Here is a 19,752-nt window from a genome sequence, read left to right as displayed (position 1 = left end):
CTTCCGAGAAGAGGCTGGGCTGCCCTCGGTCTGAAATGGGGTAGGGAGGGGCTGTCAAACTCAATTTCATCAGGGCTGGGGTTGACCTTAGGGGGACAGGTAGGTGTGGCCGACTAGCTGGGCGTGGCCAGCTTGACGCCACTCCCCAAAGTGCTGGCTGGCACGTTTCCTATTCACGTTGAGTTGACTTGGCCGTAGCTCTGCTGGCCTGACCTTGCTTCTTCGCAATGGGTAGACAGGGCCAGTCCTTCCTCTCTGCATTGGCTGGACAGGACGGCCCTGCAGCTGGATCCTTCCAAACTGTGGGCCAAACGCAGCCCATGGGTCTATAGGGGCTCTTGCTTGAGCGGAGGTTGGACCAGAACAGGGGTCTCCAACCTTGGCAACTTTAGCCCTTGTGGACTTCAACTCCCAGAGTTCCTCAGCCAGCTTAAAGTCTTAAAGCGGCCACGGTTGGAGGCCCCTGGATTACAAGACCTCCAATATGAGCCTCGGTGGCGCAGTGGTTCGAGTGCAGGACTGCAGGCTGCCTCTGCTGACTGACGGCTGCCTGCAATTTGGCCGATCGAATCCCACCAGGCTCCAGGTTGACTCAGCTTTCCCCCCTTCCGAGGGGGGGTCGGAAGAGGATGCAAAATTGTTGGGGGCAACCGGCTGACTCTGTGAACCGCTTAGGGAGGGTGGACAGTACTATAAAGTGGTATATAAGTGCTAAGGTCCCTTCCCACTCTGTTGCTCAGCAGCCGCCTTTCTTGCAGGACCACGAAGGCGTTGTCCAAAGGCCCCTGAAATTGGCATCTGTATTATGCAGTGCCTTTCAGACGCCGGCTGTGCGAAAGGCTACCTCTGCTGCCCCACCGGCTGTGGCCTCGCCTGCCGAAGAGGAGTTGAGGAGGTACGACTCCCATTTCTGGAATGGGGGGAGGGGGAGAGGAGATGGAGAATGTGGAAGTCGTGGTCTTTGGTGCCCCCTCCCCGCATTGCTGTCAGATGGTACCTGCGCACCCCACCTTTTCCAGGAAACCTTCCCAGGAAGGACCCTCTGCGCCTTGAAGGCCTGTCCTAATTGTGGCCAGGTGGGGGCAGGGGTTGGCCGGGGGTCCCCTTGACCTCAAGAGCAGGAGCCTGGGTGGGGGGAGGGGATTGTGGAACCCCTTATGGAAGAATCCCCGAGGTGAGGCGGATGTTCCCACCCCCTCCGTCCTTGATGGACGGGGCCTCCTGCCACTCGGACAAGCTCAGGGCCTGTGAGCTGGGAGGGGGAGGGACCCAGACTCTGCCCCCCTCTGGGGAGGGGTCTCTTGGCTGCTTCCCAAGCTGAGTGTCTCTCCTTTCCTTCAACAGGAGCGCTGATCCGCCCCCAGGAAGAAGGTCCGGCTCTGGGGGTGGCCGTTCTTGGATCCATCCCAAAATGAAGACCTAGCTATGCTCAAAGCCTCCCTCCCCTCCCTCCTCCTCCTCCTCCCTCCCTCCCTCCTCCTCCTCCTCCCCTCCTCCCTCTCCTCCTCCTTCCTCAATCCCTCCCTCCTCCTCTTCTTCCTCCCTCCTTCCCTGTTCCTTCTCCCTCTCTCCCTTCTTCTCCTCTTCCCTCCCTCTCTTCTTCTCCTCCTCTTCCTTTCTTACTCCTCCTCCCTCCCTGCTCCTCCTAGTCCTCCCTCCTCACTCGCTCCTTCTCCTTCTCCTCCTCTTCCTCCCTTCTTATTCCCCCTCCACTCTCCCTTATTCTCTCACTCCTCTTCCTCTCACTCCCTCTTTGCTGCTCCTCCTCCTCACTCACTCCGCCTCCCTTGCTCCCTCATTCCCTCCTTCTCCTCCTCCTCCTCACCCCCGCCTCCAGGGGTGTCAAACTCAAGGTCCATGATGTGGTCAGATCTGGCCTGGGGGCCCATCCTGGTTTACCCAGTGTGAAGTTCAGGCCAGCGTAGGTACAGCCCAGTCTACCCAATGCGAGGAGGAAACATGCCAGTAGTTTGGGGATTGGCATCAAGCTGGCCACACCCACCCAGTCAGCCACACCCACCCAGTCAGCCACGCCCACCCAGCCCCCTGAGGCCAACCCCAGCCCTGATGCGGCCCTCAAGGGAATTGAGTTTGCCACCCGTGATCTGAGGGGCCTTTGGTCTTCTGGCTACCTGCTCATCTTCTTACCCCCACCCTCTGATGGAGGTGACCCCACCCCAATAAAAGATCTTTCCCCCTCACTCAGAGTTTCCTTTCCTGACCTCGTAACCATCCTCCATCCGGACCGTCCGTCTCGGGGGCAGCCGCCTCGCTGCGTTTCCCCTGAATGAAACCTCGATGCTCTCAGCCTCCCTGCCTCCGTCTCTGGAGGTTGGTGGCCGATGGAGGTTGTGAGGACCTCTGCCCTGGGCTGGGGTTGGGCTAGAAGACCTCCCGGGTCCCTCCTCGTGACCCAAGGATGCTCTGACCCCGTTCAGAGGGGTGAGGGGTTTGGGCTTTCTCCAGATCGGTCCAGGTCACCCCCGACCCCTGGTGGAAGAAGGGGGAGGGCAGTCCAGGCTCTGCCTCCTGACCCGCCCTTCCTCTGCCCAGGGGTTTCCCCCACCGTCTCCCTGACTCCCAAGGAGGCAAACCAGCGGGAAACGCTGCCCTCGAGTGAACCGGTGGGAGAAGGGGGGCTGAGGGAGGGTCTGCCAGAGATGTTGGCTGCCCATTTCCCCCTCCTCAGAATAACGGAACAGCAGAAGAACAGAGTGGCAAGGCACCTCAGAGGTCTTCTAGCCCAACCCCGTGCTCAGGCAAGAAACGCTGGACCGTTTTGGACAAGAGGCTGTCCAGCCTCCCCTTGGAAGCCTCCAGTGACGGAGCCCCTACAATTTCTGGGGGCGACTTCTGGTCCTCCCTGTCAGGAGGCCTCCCCTGAGTCCCAGGCTGCTTCTCTCCTGGGTGGGTCTCCGTCCGTCGCTCCTTGTCCTGCCGCCCTCGGGGGCCTTGGAGGGTGGGTGGCCCCTAAGCGCTGACATTGGGCAGCGGGGAGAAAGAGGTGCAGGAGTAGGATTCGATTACAAAGGGGGCTTGCATCTGGGACCTAACAACTGCTGGAATTCTTCCATGCTGGTTTCTTCCACTTTGCTGCAATCCGGCGGCACGGAGAAGCCTGCATCCCTGGGTCAAACCCAGCTCCAGAGCTCCCCAATGAGAACCCAGAAGCCGCCTTGCGGGAGCCGTAGCTGCTTGTTTTGCCATTTCTATTTGCAGGGCAAATAGAAACCTGCACCCATCACGGTCTGGCTCCGGGCAAGAGCACTGGACGTCCCGGGTTGCTCTTCGTTTACGGCACAATCCAGTCTAGCCCGGGGTGTTGATCTCCCCATCAAGAACCACCACACTCAGAGTATGCAGGGAAAGCCAGGGCTTTATTCTGGGGAGGGTAGGAAACAACCACCAGAGGGAGTCCGGGCAGCCATTTTGGGAGCACAGCAGTGGCCCCTCACTGGGGATGCAGCAGAGCCTCAGGCATTTGCCCTGTGAGGAAAAAAGAGGAGTGGGAGGCGGGCAAGGGGCTCCTGTTCCCAAGCCCTGGCTGAGCAGAGAAGAGGCGGCTTGGCCTCCTGCCTGGATCTCCTGCCTGGAGGGTCTGGTGGGCGTATTTGGGCAACCATCAATTCACAGGCTGCCTCCCAGAGACAGGCGAGACCCCCGGCCTCCCAGAGTGCCCCCCCCTGCTTCCTCCTCCTCCTCCTCCTCCCCAGGCTGGGCCTTTCCCCTGGCTGCCCGCTGGCCCTTCAGCGGGTGGGAAAGTGGAGACATGATTATTGTTGCCATGGCACAATCCATAAATCAGCGTGGTGGCCCCGTAGTAGGACTCCCTCCTGCCTACCTAGGTGTTTCACCTGCCTTCTGTTGTCAGGTGTGTGATGCAAGTTTAAAAAGGGGAGGGGTTTCAATCCACAGCCACTTTCTTCACAATCCCACCCCCTGATGCTGTTATTTCACAAGACTCGTTTTGCAGAGGACCCAAGCAGAGAGACTTCGGATGTCTCCACCCTCACCACCCTTGGGTTGTTGTGTCACATCGGCCCTTGTGCAGAATGGGGAAAGAGCTGAGCGCGAGCAGGAGAGCTTCTGCTTTTGTGGCCATCCAGGTAACCACAATGACTAAGTTTCCACACCACACAGAGAGGCCACTGGACAATCAATCCCCCAGTGAAGTTGGAAGCCCAATCTCAGGACTCTAAGGACAAGGAGAAGGGCTCCCTCCTGAACTGGAGGAAGATGCAGCTGACACACTAGGAGGAAGGATTAATGCCCAGACGGGGGTTAGCGCTGCTTTTCACAGACACAGCATGTTTGCGTATACACAAGGTCACGTTCATGCCTGTTCCTTACCGAATTCACCACAGACCATTTGGCACTCCAGTTTTGTGGCGAAGCGATTGTCGTTGCCATTGCACCCTCCATAAACAAATGTTTCACATTTCTTGGTATTCCAGTTGTAGTAATATTGTTCAGAATATGCTAAACAACGACCTGGGTCTGCTGGCAGTTTGCAAACCTCTGTAGGGAAAGACGGAGTACAGGAGAGAAGGAAAGTGAGACGGACAGAGAAAGAATATTTTCCTTCCTTTAATGGGTTGTGTCCCTTTTCCCTGAAAGCCTTAGGTCGGGGGTGTCAAACTGGTGGTTGATGGGCCGGATGCCTCACTCAGAGCCACGCCCACCCCAGCTCCACAAAGGGGAAAAACGTCATGATATGTCACGTGACCACAATGTGATAAGGTGAGTTTGACACCCATACCTTAGATGGACCCAAAGACCTAAGATTTGATCTTGTGTGGGACTGAATGGGTCACGTGGAAAGGCGGCCTCAGAATGAGTGCCAGAAAGGCTGGCATCTGTAGTGGTCTGTGCGAATGGCCTTGGGGGACAGAGGGAAAAGCTGCCGATGAAACAATGGTTGGATAAGAGGCAGATGAGTCCCCAGACGGAAAGGGGGCCTGGAGAATGTCTCCAGAGGGCCCCTGGGTGGTGTTTCTTGTTGGGCTGACTCACTCAGAGGGGAGGGAAGCGTTGGCTTTCCAGCCTGACCACAGCAGGGACCTCAATGCAACACGCCTCCTCTGTACCTTTGCTGATCTTCCCACAGGCCTTTTCACACAGCTCCCTGGTCGGAAAGTTGTTGCTGTTGCCTTCACAGCCATGGTAGACAAATGAGATGCACTTCTTCTCCTCCGGATCATAGTAGAAGTGTTGCAACTCCTTTGAGCAGCTGCCCTGGTCTCGAGGCAACTGACACCGGTCACTTCGCACTGGGAGAGAGGGAGAGAGGGGGAGCTCGCTTGGCCTCTGGCTCAGGGGCTCAGGAGGACAGAGGGGGAAGGAAACAGGTGGACAAAGGAGGCCTGGACACACCTGAAGGCAGGCAGCCTCGGCTGCAGCCGGTGAAGCAGCACTTCTCGGTCAGGCGGCAGTCACGGTCATCACTGCAGGTGTTGTTGCAGGGAACAAAGGGGAACACTTCGACTCTCCTGGGACACACACCAGGGTGTTCTAGAATGTGCGGGAGTGACAGACACGAGAACCAATCAGGATACGTAGAGTTACTTCTGAGCTGTTTTCTTTACTGTTCCTCACCTACAGACGGCATCTTGCCAGACTAAAGCAATTATTTGCATATTACAGACAATAATCTCTGGGAATCTCTAGGAAGGAGCTTTGTTAAGTTTCTGCCTCATGATCCAACTATCTACACTGTGCTGCTTTTTCTTTTCTGAAATGCAGCCCCTCCCTTCTAGGAATCCAGACTGCATTCCACCACAGGGAGCGATGGGAGGCAGTTCCTCAGGGCCTGGGATTGGGTGGCAGACACGGTCAAGCTTGAAAGTGTCACAGTCTCTCTGGTGCAGCTGCTCTCAAGTTAGACATGAACCCCCTTCTGCGCCCACCTCAATGCAGGGCCTGCGCCTGGTAGCTTGGAAGATGAGGAGCACTGGGGATCTGGGAAGGCTCACAGTGTGAACTATGCCAAGAAAGGGAAAGGCTGAGGCTATACAGCCTGCCACTGTGCTCAGCTTGGTTAACGTTAAGTTTGTGTGGGCAGCTTTGTGGTTTAACACTGGGTGCACACCCTACACATTTCTTCCCTTTACAACACATGTATTGCACCTGTGCAGGGAATTGATGAATTTAGGAACCAGTGGACGATGTGAATAGACCTTAGGCGATATTATGGGCTTGGGCACTCTGCCTATCAGACCCTGCTGCATAGATGGTGGGGGCTGTTTGAGTGGGGGGAAGGAGAGAGAGAAAAGAGATGTACCTTCCAGCCTCCACACACAGCTTCCTGTCCCCAAATGGGCAGCACGTCTTCTGGGGAAGAGAAGAACCAGCGTTGCATTCCCAGTCGCTGTTGCAGTCCGTGTAGCAAAGAGGGCCATTTCTGCCGCTGGGTGGATGAATCACCAGTGGGCAATATCCTGAAGTATCTAGGGGGGAAAGGGAGACACCGAACAGAAAAGGATATTCAGTCCCTGGACGGAGCTCCCACCCTAGTAGAAGAGGTCCTCTCCAAATGCGGTAGCACTTTCTGCAGCCTGGCAGGGGCATTCTGGGAAGTGGGGTTGGCAATTAGTAACCGGGGGGAATTTTGCCTGACCCCATGAAGCTGCTGGAATGGCTTCTGCCACTGTGCCACGGGGGGTGGGAGGTCTTCTCTGGCTAGGGGGCAACTGAAGGTGATCTAGCCAACTGAGACTGGCACCGGAATCCTCCTTCGCTGGAAGCTCAGTGGTTAAACTTTCGGTTCAGATAGGTGGGTCCCCTTAATCACCATGCTCGAAGAGAGTTCCAAAACACATGTTGGTTAAAGGAAAGGCAGCGGCACAGCTTTATGCAAGGGATACCTGCCCATCTTTAAAAATAGTCAGACTTTGGGGAAATATCGGAAGATTGGTACTGAAATGTGAGCTAGAAATAAAATAAATATAGGCTTGAGCTGGATAGCAATATATATGAATAGTTTGCCTTCAGAAGTTGTGGGGGCTTTATTACTGGAGGTCTTTAAGAAGAGACTGGGCAGTCACTGGTCTGAAATGAGCAGGGGGCTAGACTAGAAGACCTCCAAGGTCCCTTCCAGCTCTATTCTGATTCTAATTCGGATGCTGACTTGCTGGCCTCCTTCTTCCCTCCTTCAACCTCGGGGAGGCTCACTGCTGCTGGGCTGAACTCTCAGGGCAAAGTTTTCCTGGGGGCAGTCAAGAGAATTCTCCATGGCCCCTTTGCCATCGGACAATTCACCGTCGGACAACAATGCAAGATGATGTATTCTAGACCCCTCCTTCTCTTAATATTGTGTTAGTAATATTATTGATATTATTATTATTCCTAATATGATAAGTTGTCTTGCTTTGAGTTGTCCTAGGGCGAATTGCCCTACAGGGAGTTAACTATTCTGTTTCTTGGACAGTTCAAATCTTGTAGGTATTTCAGTGATATTTCCCCGTAGGGCAAAAAACTTCCCACTCCGGCACAGCTCTGCCGCCCTTCATGCCAGGCTTAGCAGGTGCCCTCCCGCCTCCATTCCTGACCCCTCGCCTCCCTCCCAGTCCTGGCACCAGACTTACCTCCTTCTGGGAGTTGACATTGCTGCCCACAAGAAGTTGGACAGCAGCGCTGAGTGCCCGGGCAGCTGGCATCGCTGGAGCAGAGTCTGTCACAAAATATGTGAATATTTGGAAGGATGGCAGGACACTCACCAGGCTTGTTGATACCTGCAAGTTTATGGTTTTTTTGAGAGGGGGGGGAGAGATGGAATTCCTTTCAGTCAAGTGGGAACCGTTTTGTTCTCTTGGAATGTTATCCACGAATTCGGCAAAGCTTTGGCTAGGATCCATCAGCCCTCTCAAAACAAGGAACCCATCCATACGTCTCCTTCTGGGAGATGGTTCTGAAACAGGTGGTCGTGATCATGGGCCTAGGATCCTGACCACTTCCTCAAGTGCAAGAGTGCTAAACTATTCCCAGGTAACTAGTCAAGAACTGCTAGCCGTAACCATAAGCCTAACCAACCTAATTATGCATCCAAAGTCAAGTGTACTACGGAAAAGGAATCACTGCTGGTTCACTCTGTCCTTCCCTTCCTCCTCTCCTGAGCAATGGTATAAGTATATACAGAATAAATAAATATGAATAAATGGACAAATGGTCCTGTCCATCTGTCCCTCTCCGTTCTCTCTTTGAAGTCTCTTGAATTGTAGTCTACAACTGATTGACAGACCGTAGCCATTGTAGTATGGTGAGTGACAATACCCTGTTCCTCCTTTCCTTCACCATTTCTCCTTTTTCAGTCCCCTTCCTTCCTCCCTCCCTTCCTTCTTTTCATTCCTTTCTCTTCTCTTCTGTCTCTTCTCATTGCCATTCTTTTCTTTTCTGCCTTTTCCTTTCTTTTCTTTTCTTTCTTCTCCCAAGATAGCTTTGCTCGACAAAGGCCACCTGGCCTAGAGCCAATGGTCCTCCCTCTGACCAGACCCTCCCCTCACCTGGGGAAACACAGCAGCGGTCACATTCGTTGATATCCTTGTAGTTGTTAGCGTTCCCATAGCAGCCTCCATAGAAGAAACGTTCGCACCTCTTGGACTTTGAGTTGTGGAACCAGCGAAGTTCTAAATTGTCAGCGGGACCTTTGTCTGGCGGGAGCTCGCAGTCTTCTGGAAAACAGAGTAGAAAGCCAAGCACAGTTTCCACTGGATGCCCCACCTCTCAAGTGGGATCCTACCTTAGTCAATACCAGTTTGGTGGATGCATGCGTGCCCCTAACATGCGCATCCCAATAAGCCAACCAGCTGAGAGGATGAAGAAACGAAAAGCTAGGAGCAAAACCCACCCACCCTTCCATGCACTTTTCAGTCTTTTGTCCTCTCAGCTGAATGGAGGCGTTTTTTAAATTACCAGTTAGGCTGAAGCAGTGGTGACTTTTACTACCAGTTCAGTCAAACCTGGTCAAACCGGTAGCATACCACCACTGGTATGCTGAAGGGCAGAAGGACATGGCGATTGTGGAACAGATCTGACACCCATTCCTGACTTGCTCTTTTACCAGTTGGTGGTTGCACGCAGCTCTGTCTTGCAGAGAACATGACCAGCAGTGGGATCCTACCTGTTGCACTACCGGTTTGGTAATCGTGCACAAGTGCGATTCCCCACACCGGCCGAGGCCTGCAGCGCCAATCAGCTGAGAGGAGAAAGAAGAGAAAGGCCTGCGCTTTTCTCTCCTTTCTCCTCTCAGCTGATTGTCGGAGCTTTTTTTTTACTACCGGTTCGGCCCAACTGGGCCAAATCAGTAGCATACCATCACTGAACCTGATTCTCAGAAGCCCAGGAGACATCTGGCTGGCATTCCTTGGCTGGAAAGCAGAGGAATCTGATGGAGAAATTCCTAACTCATTGGAGTCCTGCCTATCACATCTACCGCAGACTTTCTCTCCCTAGAATCTATTTCTCTTCCCCAAGGTGCATCTGATGAGGGTGGATCCTTTGGAGAACCAATGAGACATAGGAACGTGTGTGTGTGTGTGTGTGTGTGTTCACACTGCTATTATTTTCATCCCCTCCTCCAGCAAGTACCTCACATTTCCCCAGATCCTTTGCTCTAACAATTCCCCTCCAGCTGAGGAACAGAAGAAGCAGAACCAAGCACCCCATAAAGCAGAGGTCCCCAAACTTGGCAATTTTAAGACCTGTGGACTTCAACTCCCAGAATTCTCCAGCCAGTTGAAGTCCACAAGTCTTAAAGTTGCCAAGTTTGGAGACCCCTGCCATAAAGTCATGGTTGGTTGGTTCCTTCCTGCCCTGCGTTTTGGTTTGGTTTGCAGTTGTGCAAAGTGGAGCAGCCCAGCCCCCTCCCTGCCCAGCTCTCATATAACATAGTGGAGGGGAGGGCTGACTTTGCAGGGGGAAGGAGAGAGCCCATAGGGGCTCCCCAAATATCTCTGAGAAGCCCACCACCAATCCTCCCTTAAGCGTTCCTCAGCAGCTGCTCTTCCAAGGCCAATGTGTAATTAGTAGTCTGTCCCTCCTAGCTATTGCTGCAGCCTTTCCTGTTTCTTCATTGCACAAGTCCACGGAGCTAGTGACTAACTTCCCATTTTGTGGTCATGAGTTCCACTGCGGAGTTTTTTTTTCTGTCCACACCCCATTTGAGAATAATGGTTGATCCCACCAGGTTCTGGAGTTAGGAGAAGAGGTGATATGACAGGTCTCTAAAATGAGTGAAGGAGCAGAACAATCCCCTCCATGATTATGCTAGAACCCAATGGATCAGTAGATAGGACCCCCTGGTGGAGATGCTTCTTTGGGTGGCCTCCTGAGGCTAAAGAGTTCTCCCTCACAACTTGCAGAGATGTCTGTCAACATTGATGGGACAAAAAAGGCAAGTCACGGAAGAGAACATTGCATGGATTGTTAGTAGCCATTGGTCATGCAGGCTATCTAATCCCTATCTGAGATACATTCAGAGGGTTCTTTGGGATGAAAGTTGGACCGGATGGGCCATTGGTCAGATCCAACAGGGACCTTATTGTGCTGTCGACCATCTAAACTCTAGTTGTCCAAGGAAGCGTTGGAGCAAGCTTTGAAGCACCGGGATTGCATCTGACCCCAAAGTGCTTTCTGACTGCTTAAGGAGCCACAGATTCCTAGGTGAGGGTGGAGGAGAGGAAAGGAAGGGGAAGGGGAGGATTGGCCCAAATCCCACCCCAGAGGAGAAAGGAGTCCCAGCCCAGCCAGATCGGCTTCTCAGCTCCCTTCTCCAGCAGGGCTTTGCTAGGGGGGCTACTCACTGTTCAGAGGCGTCTGGCTCTCTTGACCCCCATCATGTCCAGCAGCATCGAGGTCAGCAGAGAAGGAGAGGAGCATCCCCAGGAGAAGGACCCTGGCCCACATGGTCTCTCAGGAGGGAGCAGGTGTCTCGGCTGAGGCAGAGGAAGGAGTGAATGAAAGTCGCGGAGGGATGAGGGCAGTTTAACCTCAGGTTGTGGGATTTTCCCAATGCAAAGCTTCCTGGAGGCAGGAAAGCCGAGAAAGCCATGCCAGAGCCAGAGGCAATTTCCACAAGGAAAACTTCGCCCAGAGGAGGGACATCTAACTCCACCCAGGGTGCATCTTGCAATGGGTTAGAAGGACAAGAGATTTATTTATTTTATTGTATTTATTTGTTGGTTTGTCGAACATGTACAAGATAACAAGGATAGGTATGAACATAAACAAGAACAAAGGACGTAAATACAGATGAATGGGGACAGTAGAACAGGGATGGTAGGCAGGCTGGTGCGCTTATGCACGTCCCCTTTAAGGACCTCTTAGGAATGGGGTGGGGTCCATGGTAGACAGATTGAGATTGAGATTGGGGTGAGCCCCCTGAACTGGCTGCCTCTGAAAGAGATTGGCCTGGTTCAAGAGCCCCGGGCAGTTTCTTTATTGTTGGTCACCTATTTTACGAGAATCTCTCTCTGGTGGCTGCATTCTTTTAGGATCTGATAGATAAAGCTTTACTAGTCTGGTCTATGATATTTCCTCCCACGGAGCCACCCCATCCTGCCATGGCTCTTAGCTGCACCCCTTTTAACTGCCCCCACTCCTTCCTCCGGTGATTCCACCACATCACGGAAGAACCCCCATGTTCTCGAAGTTCAAAAGCGAATTCAACAACCTTGCATAATGATATGTAGCTAACTTTAAAAACTGCTACAAAGCCTTATGCCACCAGATAAAGGCCGAATGTACCAATCACCATTGCAAACAGGAGGAAGGGCTGTTAAACTTGAACTCTTCCCAAGCCTTTTTTAATTTCGTTAATGCCAAACTTAAAGACTCGAAATCTATCCCATCCCTAAAAGGGCCTAACAGGGAAGACGGGAACAATGAAACTCTAAAGGCCAACCTCTTTAATACGTTCTTCAGTTCAGTCTTTGTTGACAGCAATGGCTGCTTCCCCCCATTTCCTAGTTTCACCCCAGAAAATTGTAACGACTTACTACATATTGATTTTATAGTAGATAACGTTGAAGCAGCACTACGTAACCTAAGGCCATCTCTACCTATTGGCCCCGATGGATTATGTGCCTACTTTTTGAAAAAGCTGGCCATTGCCCTAGGTGAACCTCTATGCACAATCTATGGGGTATCTTTCACAACCAGCTCCCTGCTCGACTTATGGTCATTAGCCACGGTCATACCTTTCTTCAAAAAGGGAGAGCCCAGCCTAGTAGAAAATTACAGACCAATCTCACTCTGTTACGTCACCTGTAAAGTCATGGAATCAATTATAAACCCATCCATCACCCTCCACTTGGAGACAAGCAACTTGCTTTCTAACAAGCAGTTTGGTTTCAGGAAAATGTTGTCCTGTAATCTGCAACTCCTACATTGCAGAAACATTTGGACCACGCATATTGACCAGGGTAAAGCAATAGACGCAATTTACATTGACTTCTGCAAAGGCTTTGATTCAGTGGTGAACGACAAACTACTGCTGAAACGTAGTTCTTATGGCATCTCCGGGTCCCTGCACAAGTGGAGAGCCATGTTCCTGTCTAACAGGCAGCAAATGGTCAAAACGGGGAAGGCCCTATCAAATCCAGCAGCAGTTAATAGCAGTCTCCCCCAAGGCAGTGTCTTCGGACCCACACTCTTTCTGCTTTACATCAATGACCTATGTGACAACATTAAAAGCGGCTGCGTCCCCTTCGCCAATGATGTAAAATTATTTAACACCACTGACAATGCTGCCGCCTTACAAAGCAACCTTGACTATGTGTCAGAATGGTCGCGCAATTGGCAACTCCAAATCTCAACTAATAAATGCTCTGTCCTACACATTGGCAATAAAAATCAGAACACCAAATACAAGTTGGACAGAAACGATCTTGTAGATGACCCTCACTTTGTCAAGGACTTCGGAGTACTTATCTCAAACGATCTAAGCCCCAGAGCTCACTGTAACAGTATAGCCAAAAAGGCATTAAAAGTTGTTAACCTTATTTTGTGAAGCTTCTTCTCCAATAACATTGAATTGTTAACTAGGGCATACAAAACCTTTGCCAGACCAATTCTTGAATGCAGCTCATCCGCCTGGAACCTGCACTGTATCTCGGGCATTAACACAATTGAGCGGGTTCAGAGGTATTTCTTGAGAAAAGTTATCCACTCCTCTAGTCACAATAGAATTCCCTACGCCTCCAGGATCCAAATTTTGGGCCTGGATAATCTGGAACTGCGCTGCCTGCCTCCCAATCTAAGCATAGCACACAAAATTGTCTGCCACAGCATCTTGCCAGTCAACGACTTCTTCAGCTTCAACCCCAATAACACACGGGCAAACAATCAATACAAACTCAAGGTAAACCGCTTCAAACTCGATTGCAGAAAATGCGACTTCGGCAATAGAGGGGTCAACGCCTGGAATGCCGTACCTGACTCTGTTGTTACAGCCCCTCAACCCCTCACAGCTTCAACCTCAAACTGTCTACCATGGACCTCACCCATCAAAAGTCTGTAACGGGGGCTTAAATAAGCACACCACCATCTCTGTCTTACTGTCCCATTTGTATTCACTTCCTTTGTTCAGGTTTATGTTCAAAGCTATGCTTGTGATCTTGTACAAGTTTTACAAACAGGCAAACAAACAAATAAATGATTGAACTCCACCCAGCGTGCCTATTGCAATGGTCAGACTAGAAGGTTGGTGTGAGGTTAGGATTGGGCTGAATCCCCTGGACTGGCAATATGCAGCACAGACTGACCTGCCTGAAGAGCCCTGAGCTGTCGGGGATGGACCAAGCCCCCTTTCCAGAGGATACTAGGAAGGAAGTGGTGGTGGTGGAGGAACATCTATGTTCTCCAAGTTCAAAAGTGAAGGGGTGGGAACTTCTCCTTTGAGGAGGGGCAGGAGGTGAACCTCTCTTTTGCTTCCTGAAGGTGCATGGACCTCAAAAAGAGGAAGAGCAGGCAGTAAGTAGACAAGGACTCCCTGGAAGGGGAGATCTGGGGGCTTCTTGTCCTATCTGAAGACACAATGAGAAGGCCACCAAGCAACCAACCCCAAGCAAGAGGTGAAAGACACCCTCCTCCTCCCCTCCTCCCCTCCTCCTCCTCCTCCTCCTCCTCCTCCTCCTCCTCCTCCTCCTCCTCCTCCTCCTCCTTCTTCTTCTTCTTCTTCTTCTTCTTCTTCTTCTTTCCATATAAGGTGGAACCTCACTTGGTCTCTGCAGGGTCTCAGCACCATGAGGCTCAACATTCTCAGCCACAACCTTGTGCTGGCTGGGAATTCTGGGTGTTGGGAAACACCAGACTGGGAGGAATAGACATAAATGCTCCATGGTATTTTCCAAGGCCAATGGGAGATGTTATGAGTCATTGAGAAATATTTCCTTCCCCTTGGGATTTTTGAGACTTTAGATGGGAATGTACCTCGCAAAATACCAAAAAGGTGACAACAATTTGAAAAAGAAATATTTTCGCTCCCTTGTATTTGTCTGAGGGTCTTATAATAGGCGTGTTAGATGCCAGTCCAGCTTCGCTCTTACTCTGGGGGGGCGGGGGGATATCAGTCATTGGTCTCCCTTTCCACAACCTTCGCCTTAAACCCAGACTTTCCCCAGCTTAGCAGTTTTAAAAAGAATGGGCTTCAATTCCCACAATTCCTCAGCCAGCATCTTAAAGCTGCCAAAGTGGAAAAACGCTGCTGTGAATCAACAATACATTTGCATTCCAGGATCGCAACGCAAATCTTGGCTTCCCTGTCAGTTTCCTAATGTCAGAGGTAGGTATGCAAGAGGGTATCATTTGTGTGACAACCTGATGAGGAATCCGCCCCGCCTCGTTGCATTCCATGCACCTGTTGGATCCAGGCCAGGCGAGAGAAAGTCTGCCTCAGACTCGTTGTCTTCTTGGCCCAAACTGGATCCGGGTGGGAAGTGGGACCGGCTGTTGCTGCGCCGTCTCCTGGCCCCCTGCCTATTGCTAAGGGACGGTGGGGGGGGGCTAAGGCTGAAGGGACAAGTGTCTCCTTGGCCCCCATCATGCGCCATTGGCAAGTGGCAGAAAGAGGTAAACGTTCAATCTAAATGGGGCCTGCATCGGATACGTGGCTGGAATTCTGTCCAAATGCACCTGAAGGCGGGACAAGAAGTAACGGATGGACAACCAACCTGGGATTAAGGAGCAGGTTTCTGACAACGAGAACGATCAGTGGAACCACTTTCCTTCCGAAGTCGTGGGTGCTCCAACACGGGAGGCTTTTAAGAAGAGATTGGACAGCCCCTTGTGTGAAATGGTATAGAGTCTCCTGCCTTGGGCAAAGGGCTGGACTAGAAGACCTCTAAGGTCCCTTCTTCCAGCTCTACTCTGATGAAATGATTGATTCGGAAGAGGCATACACGATAGCAGTGGTCCAATATTTGAGGGGCTGTCATAAGGAAGAGGGCGTGGGGTCCACCTATTCTCCACCTGAGGCAGGTCAAAAAACAAGGGTTGGAAACTGATCAAGGAGAGAAGCAACCTGGAACTTGGGAGAAACTCCCTGACAGTGAGGACAATTAACCAGAGGAACGGCTTGCCACCAGAAGTTGTGGGGGCTCCATCCCTGGAGGTTTGTAAGAAGAGACTGGACAGCCCTTTGTCCAGAATGGTATCGGTTCTCCTGCTGGAGCAGGGGGCTGGACTAGAAGACCTCCAAGGTCTCTTCCCGCTCTGCTATTCTTTCTCTTGGGTGCAATTCCATGAGGTGAAGAATCCTACACCTCTTGGTTAAAGTCTTGCTCCAAAGATCTCCAGGAGGAGGAGCAGGAATTAAGCAGGGGGAAACTGCCTTCCCGGAGCAATGTTTATAGTGAGGGATGCTTATTTTACAGGGCAAATATAGACGGCTGCATGGATCCTCCACATGGCTCCGGGCAACAGTGGTGGAGGTCCTCAGTGGGCTTATTTGCCCAAATTTAATTTGTCCATCTTATCACAGGGTAACCCTGGATGGCTTACAATCTCAAGAAGATAAAAGCTAAAAGACGCAGAAATAAAATAGTGTGAAGGCCCAAAGGATAAACCCCAATTAAAAGAGGGGAAAGTGGGAGTGGAGTGAGGAGGAGGAGGAAGGAGATGGGATTTGTAGTTAATCTATCAACTACCATACCCGCTCCCTGGTGTGAAGCCCGTCCATTGGCGCCCCAGGTCAATTGGGAGAGCCAGATCTTTAGGCGCTTATGAAATGTCCGGATGGTTGGAGATGACCTTACTCGGGGGCGGGTGAGATCTTCCAGAGCAGGGGCCTCCAACCTTGGCAACTTTAAGGCGTGTGGACTTCAACTCCCAGAGTTCCTCAGCCAGTCTCCACAAGTCTTAACGTTGCCAAGGTTGGAGGCCCCCGTTCAGGCGCCATGGCGGAGGAAGCTGGAACGCTCTGGCTGATGGGGCCCGGAGCATGTGGCTTCGGCGGGCACAAGTGGGGTGGGATGAGAAGGTCCCCCCCCAATCTCTTGGGCAAGCAAAGGCTTGGTTTCCCACAGAGCCCACGCCAGGCGGGGGGTGTTGATCTCCCACTCAAGAACCACACGCTGAGCATGCAGGAAAAGCCATGTCTTTATTCCCGAGAAGGCAAGCGCAAACAGGAAAGCAGCTGGGGCGGCGGTCTCCGCTCCAAGGCACATGCTTCCACGCAGGGATGCTAAAGAGGGACTCATTCTTGGGGCTCTTGTTGCTGCTGCTGCTGCTGCTGTTGCCCTGTGAGGAAAAAAGAGGAGTGGGAGGCGGGCAAGGGGCTCCTGTTCCCAAGCCCTGGCTGAGCAGAGCAGAGGCGGCTTGGCCTCCTGCCTGGGTCTCCTGCCTGGAGGGTCTGGTGGGCGTATTTGGGCAACCATCCATTCACAGGCTGCCTCCCAGAGACAGGCGAGACCCCCGGCCTCCCAGAGTGCCCCCCCTTCCTCCTCCTCCTCCTCCTCCCCAGGCTGGGCCTTTCCCCCTGGCTGCCCGCTGGCCCTTCATCGGGTGGGAAAGTGGAGACATGATTATTGCTGACATGGCACAATCCATAAATCAACGTGGTGGCCCCGTAGTAAGACTCCCTCCTGCCTACCTAGGTGTTTCACCTGCCTTCTGTTGTCAGGTGAGTAATGCAAGTTTAAAAAGGGGAGGGGGTTTCAATCCACAGCCACTTTCTTCACAATCCCACCCCCTGATGCTGTTATTTCACAAGACTCGTTTTGCAGAGGACCCAAGCAGAGAGACTTCGGATGTCTCCACCCTCACCACCCTTGGGTTGTTGTGTCACATCGGCCCTTGTGCAGAATGGGGAAAGAGCTGAGCGCGAGCAGGAGAGTTTCTGCTTTTGTGGCCATCCAGGTAACCACAATGACTAAGTTTCCACACCACACAGAGAGGCCACTGGACAATCAATCCCCCAGTGAAGTTGGAAGCCCAACCTCAGGACTCTAAGGACAAGGAGAAGGGCTCCCTCCTGAACTGGAGGAAGATGCAGCTGACACACTAGGAGGAAGGATTAATGCCCAGACGGGGGTTAGGGCTGCTTTTCACAGACACAGCATGTTTGCGTATACACAAGGTCACGTTCATGCCTGTTCCTTACCGAATTCACCACAGACCATTTGGCACTCCAGTTTTGTGGCGAAGCGATTGCCGTTGCCGTTACACATTCCATAAACAAATGTTTCACATTTCTTGGTATTCCAGTTGTAGTAATATTGTTCGGAATATGCTAAACAACGACCTGGGTCTGCTGGCAGTTTGCAAACCTCTGTAGGGAAAGACGGAGTACAGGAGAGAAGGAAAGTGAGGCGGACAGAGAAAGAATATTTTCCTTCCAGGAAGTGGGCTGGAAGCCTCAGATGGACCCAAAGGTCTAAAACTTGATCTTGTGTGGGACTGAATGGGTCACGTGGAAAGGCGGCCTCAGAATGAGTGCCAGAAAGGCTGGCATCTGTAGTGGTCTGTGCGAATGGCCTTGGGGGACAGAGGGAAAAGCTGCCAATGCAACAATGGTTGGATAAGAGGCAGATGAGTCCCCAGACGGAAAGGGGGCCTGGAGAATGTCTCCAGAGGGCCCCTGGGTGGTGTTTCTTGTTGGGCTGACTCACTCAGAGGGGAGGGAAGCGTTGGCTTTCCAGCCTGACCACAGCAGGGACCTCAATGCAAGACTCCTCCTCTGTACCTTTGCTGATCTTCCCACAGGCCTTTTCACACAGCTCCCTGGTCGGAAAGTTGTTGCGATTGTCCCCACAGCCCATGAACAAGACACACTTCTTCTTGTCTCCATCATAGTGGTAGCGCTGCAACTTCTTTTTGCAGCTCTCCTGTTGCAGAGGTAACTGGCACTGGTCACTGCGGACTGCGAGAGAGTGAGAAAAGGGAGTTTGTGTGGGCTCTGGCTCGGGGGCTCCGTCAGAATATTCACAAACTGGCAGAGACATGGGTAACAACATCAGCCAAGGGGAGCTGAATTGGGGGCTGAGAGAGGAAGGAATCTGGGCGTGGCTTAGCTCTGTGCTCTCAGCCCTAAAGTGAAACCACTCTTGCTCTGAACTCTGAGGCTGCCGGTTGTGTTTTTGCTTGTAACCTTTTCCACGCTGGAGGAATCTCCTATTGGTATTGTAAAATTTATTTCAAAGGTTATTATGTATATAAAGAAGTCAATGAATCCTGCTGAATCAATCATCTGTGTGTGTTTTCTGGATTTGAATGTCTGCTGCAAACTCTCCCTGCTGTCTGGTGCTCAGGTGGAGGACAGAGGGGGAAGGAAACAGGTTGGAGAAAGAGGCTTGGACACACCTGAAGGCAGGCAACCTTTGCCGCAGCCGGTGTAGCAACACTTCTCAGTCAGGTTGCAGTCACGGTCATCATTGCAGGTGTTGTTGCAGGGAACCAAGGTCAGCAGTTTGACCCTCCTGGGACACACGCCGGGGTGTTCTAGAATGAGAGGGAGTGTCAGATCCCAAGAACTAATCAACACATACAGTTACTTTGGCGCAGTTTTCTTTGGTGTTCCTGACCTCAGACGGAATCTTGCCAGACTAAAGCAACCACTTGCATATTATAGATAATAGCAATAGCACTTAGACTTCTATACCACTTCACAGTACTTTTACAGCCCTCTCTGAGTTTGATAAAGTCAACCTTCTTGCCCCCAACAATCTGGGTCCTCATTTTAACCCCCCCCCCCCGCCAGAAAGATGGAAGGCTGAGTCAACCTTGAGCCTGGTGAGATTCGATCTGCCAAACTGTAGGGAGCCGGCAGTCAGCAGAAGTAGCCTGCAGTACTGCACTCTAAGCACTGCAACACTGCGGCTCATAATACTCTGTGAATCTCTAGGAAGGAGTTATATTAAACTTCTTGACCAAATTATCTAGATATTCCTTCCTCTTTGCTCTCTCTAATACAGCCCCTCCCTTCTGGGAATTCAAACTACATTCCCCCACAGGCAGGGTTCAGATGGCAGAGGTGTCTCTCTGATGCAGCGTTGCCCTTTCTCCGCTGCTGTCAGTCCCGGCCAGACCTCCTCCCCCTCCCTCCCACAGTCCAGTGCAGGGCTCGGTCCTGGAATAGGCCAGTAAGGAATTCCAGGGCTCTGTCCTAAAACCAGAGAATGCCATACCAGGACAGGGAAAGGCCACGCAACCCATCCTTTGGTTATTGCTCAACTTGCGCAAGAACCTTTTTGGCTTCACATTTGATGCACACCCTTTAGGACAGATACAGGTGTTGTGCATGTGGAGGAAATGGGTTTGAAA

At 52.0% G+C, this 19,752-nt stretch overlaps 3 protein-coding genes and 1 long non-coding RNA gene across 4 annotated transcripts; 1 reads left to right on the top strand and 3 right to left on the bottom strand.

Annotated features, from left to right (window-relative positions):
• The first annotated feature begins 273 nt into the window (after positions 1 to 273).
• On the top strand, positions 274 to 2,201 carry LOC148125978 (uncharacterized). Its single transcript, XR_015742651.1, has 2 exons — positions 274 to 895; positions 1,345 to 2,201. It is a non-coding gene; the product is annotated as an uncharacterized LOC148125978 (long non-coding RNA).
• A 1,158-nt stretch (positions 2,202 to 3,359) lies between these two features.
• Positions 3,360 to 5,608, bottom strand: LOC148125977 (boophilin-H2-like). The gene is made up of 5 exons (XM_087928684.1): positions 5,596 to 5,608; positions 5,374 to 5,511; positions 5,088 to 5,270; positions 4,351 to 4,518; positions 3,360 to 3,486 (listed from the first exon to the last, which is right to left on the bottom strand). The coding sequence occupies exons 1-5, from the start codon at positions 5,606 to 5,608 to the stop codon at positions 3,452 to 3,454; spliced, it is 537 nt and encodes a 178-aa protein (XP_087784810.1). The 3' UTR covers positions 3,360 to 3,451.
• Positions 5,609 to 5,907: 299 nt separating this feature from the next.
• On the bottom strand, positions 5,908 to 11,013 carry LOC113453182 (fused toxin protein-like). The gene is made up of 5 exons (XM_087928683.1): positions 10,797 to 11,013; positions 8,499 to 8,666; positions 7,584 to 7,730; positions 6,281 to 6,446; positions 5,908 to 5,980 (listed from the first exon to the last, which is right to left on the bottom strand). Exons 1-5 carry the CDS (start codon positions 10,897 to 10,899, stop codon positions 5,908 to 5,910), a joined length of 657 nt encoding a protein of 218 aa, XP_087784809.1. The 5' UTR covers positions 10,900 to 11,013.
• A 5,559-nt stretch (positions 11,014 to 16,572) lies between these two features.
• LOC148125976 (kappaPI-actitoxin-Avd3c-like) lies at positions 16,573 to 18,926 on the bottom strand. The gene is made up of 4 exons (XM_087928773.1): positions 18,793 to 18,926; positions 18,176 to 18,352; positions 17,594 to 17,761; positions 16,573 to 16,731 (listed from the first exon to the last, which is right to left on the bottom strand). Exons 2-4 carry the CDS (start codon positions 18,249 to 18,251, stop codon positions 16,688 to 16,690), a joined length of 288 nt encoding a protein of 95 aa, XP_087784899.1. The 5' UTR covers positions 18,252 to 18,352; positions 18,793 to 18,926; the 3' UTR covers positions 16,573 to 16,687.
• Positions 18,927 to 19,752: the final 826 nt, after the last annotated feature.

Source organism: Pseudonaja textilis, chromosome 3 (genome assembly GCF_049901715.1).
Source record: "Pseudonaja textilis isolate UNSWEBS1 chromosome 3, rPseTex1.2, whole genome shotgun sequence".
Taxonomy (NCBI): domain Eukaryota; kingdom Metazoa; phylum Chordata; class Lepidosauria; order Squamata; family Elapidae; genus Pseudonaja; species Pseudonaja textilis.
The sequence above is the reverse complement of the archived record's forward strand: the minus strand, read 5'-3'. Positions and strand labels throughout refer to the sequence as shown.

What these genes read in the sequence shown, in the direction of transcription:
- LOC148125977 (XM_087928684.1), bottom strand. An exon ending in CTGTGGGAAGATCAGCAAAG is followed by an intron (nt 4,519 to 5,087) that starts GTACAGAGGAGG and finishes CTTTCCCTACAG; the next exon opens with AGGTTTGCAAACTGCCAGCA. An exon ending in AATGGTCTGTGGTGAATTCG is followed by an intron (nt 3,487 to 4,350) that starts GTAAGGAACAGG and finishes TTTTCCTCACAG; the next exon opens with GGCAAATGCCTGAGGCTCTG.
- LOC113453182 (XM_087928683.1), bottom strand. Translation starts at nt 10,899, where the DNA reads ATGTGGGCCAGGGTCCTTCTCCTGGGGATGCTCCTCTCCTTCTCTGCT. An exon ending in ATGTCAACTCCCAGAAGGAG is followed by an intron (nt 6,447 to 7,583) that starts GTAAGTCTGGTG and finishes TTTCCCCCCTAG; the next exon opens with ATACTTCAGGATATTGCCCA. An exon ending in CTGTGTGTGGAGGCTGGAAG is followed by an intron (nt 5,981 to 6,280) that starts GTACATCTCTTT and finishes TTCTTGGCATAG; the next exon opens with TTCACACTGTGAGCCTTCCC.
- LOC148125976 (XM_087928773.1), bottom strand. Translation starts at nt 18,251, where the DNA reads ATGGGCTGTGGGGACAATCGCAACAACTTTCCGACCAGGGAGCTGTGT. An exon ending in CTGTGGGAAGATCAGCAAAG is followed by an intron (nt 17,762 to 18,175) that starts GTACAGAGGAGG and finishes CTTTCCCTACAG; the next exon opens with AGGTTTGCAAACTGCCAGCA. An exon ending in AATGGTCTGTGGTGAATTCG is followed by an intron (nt 16,732 to 17,593) that starts GTAAGGAACAGG and finishes TTTTCCTCACAG; the next exon opens with GGCAACAGCAGCAGCAGCAG.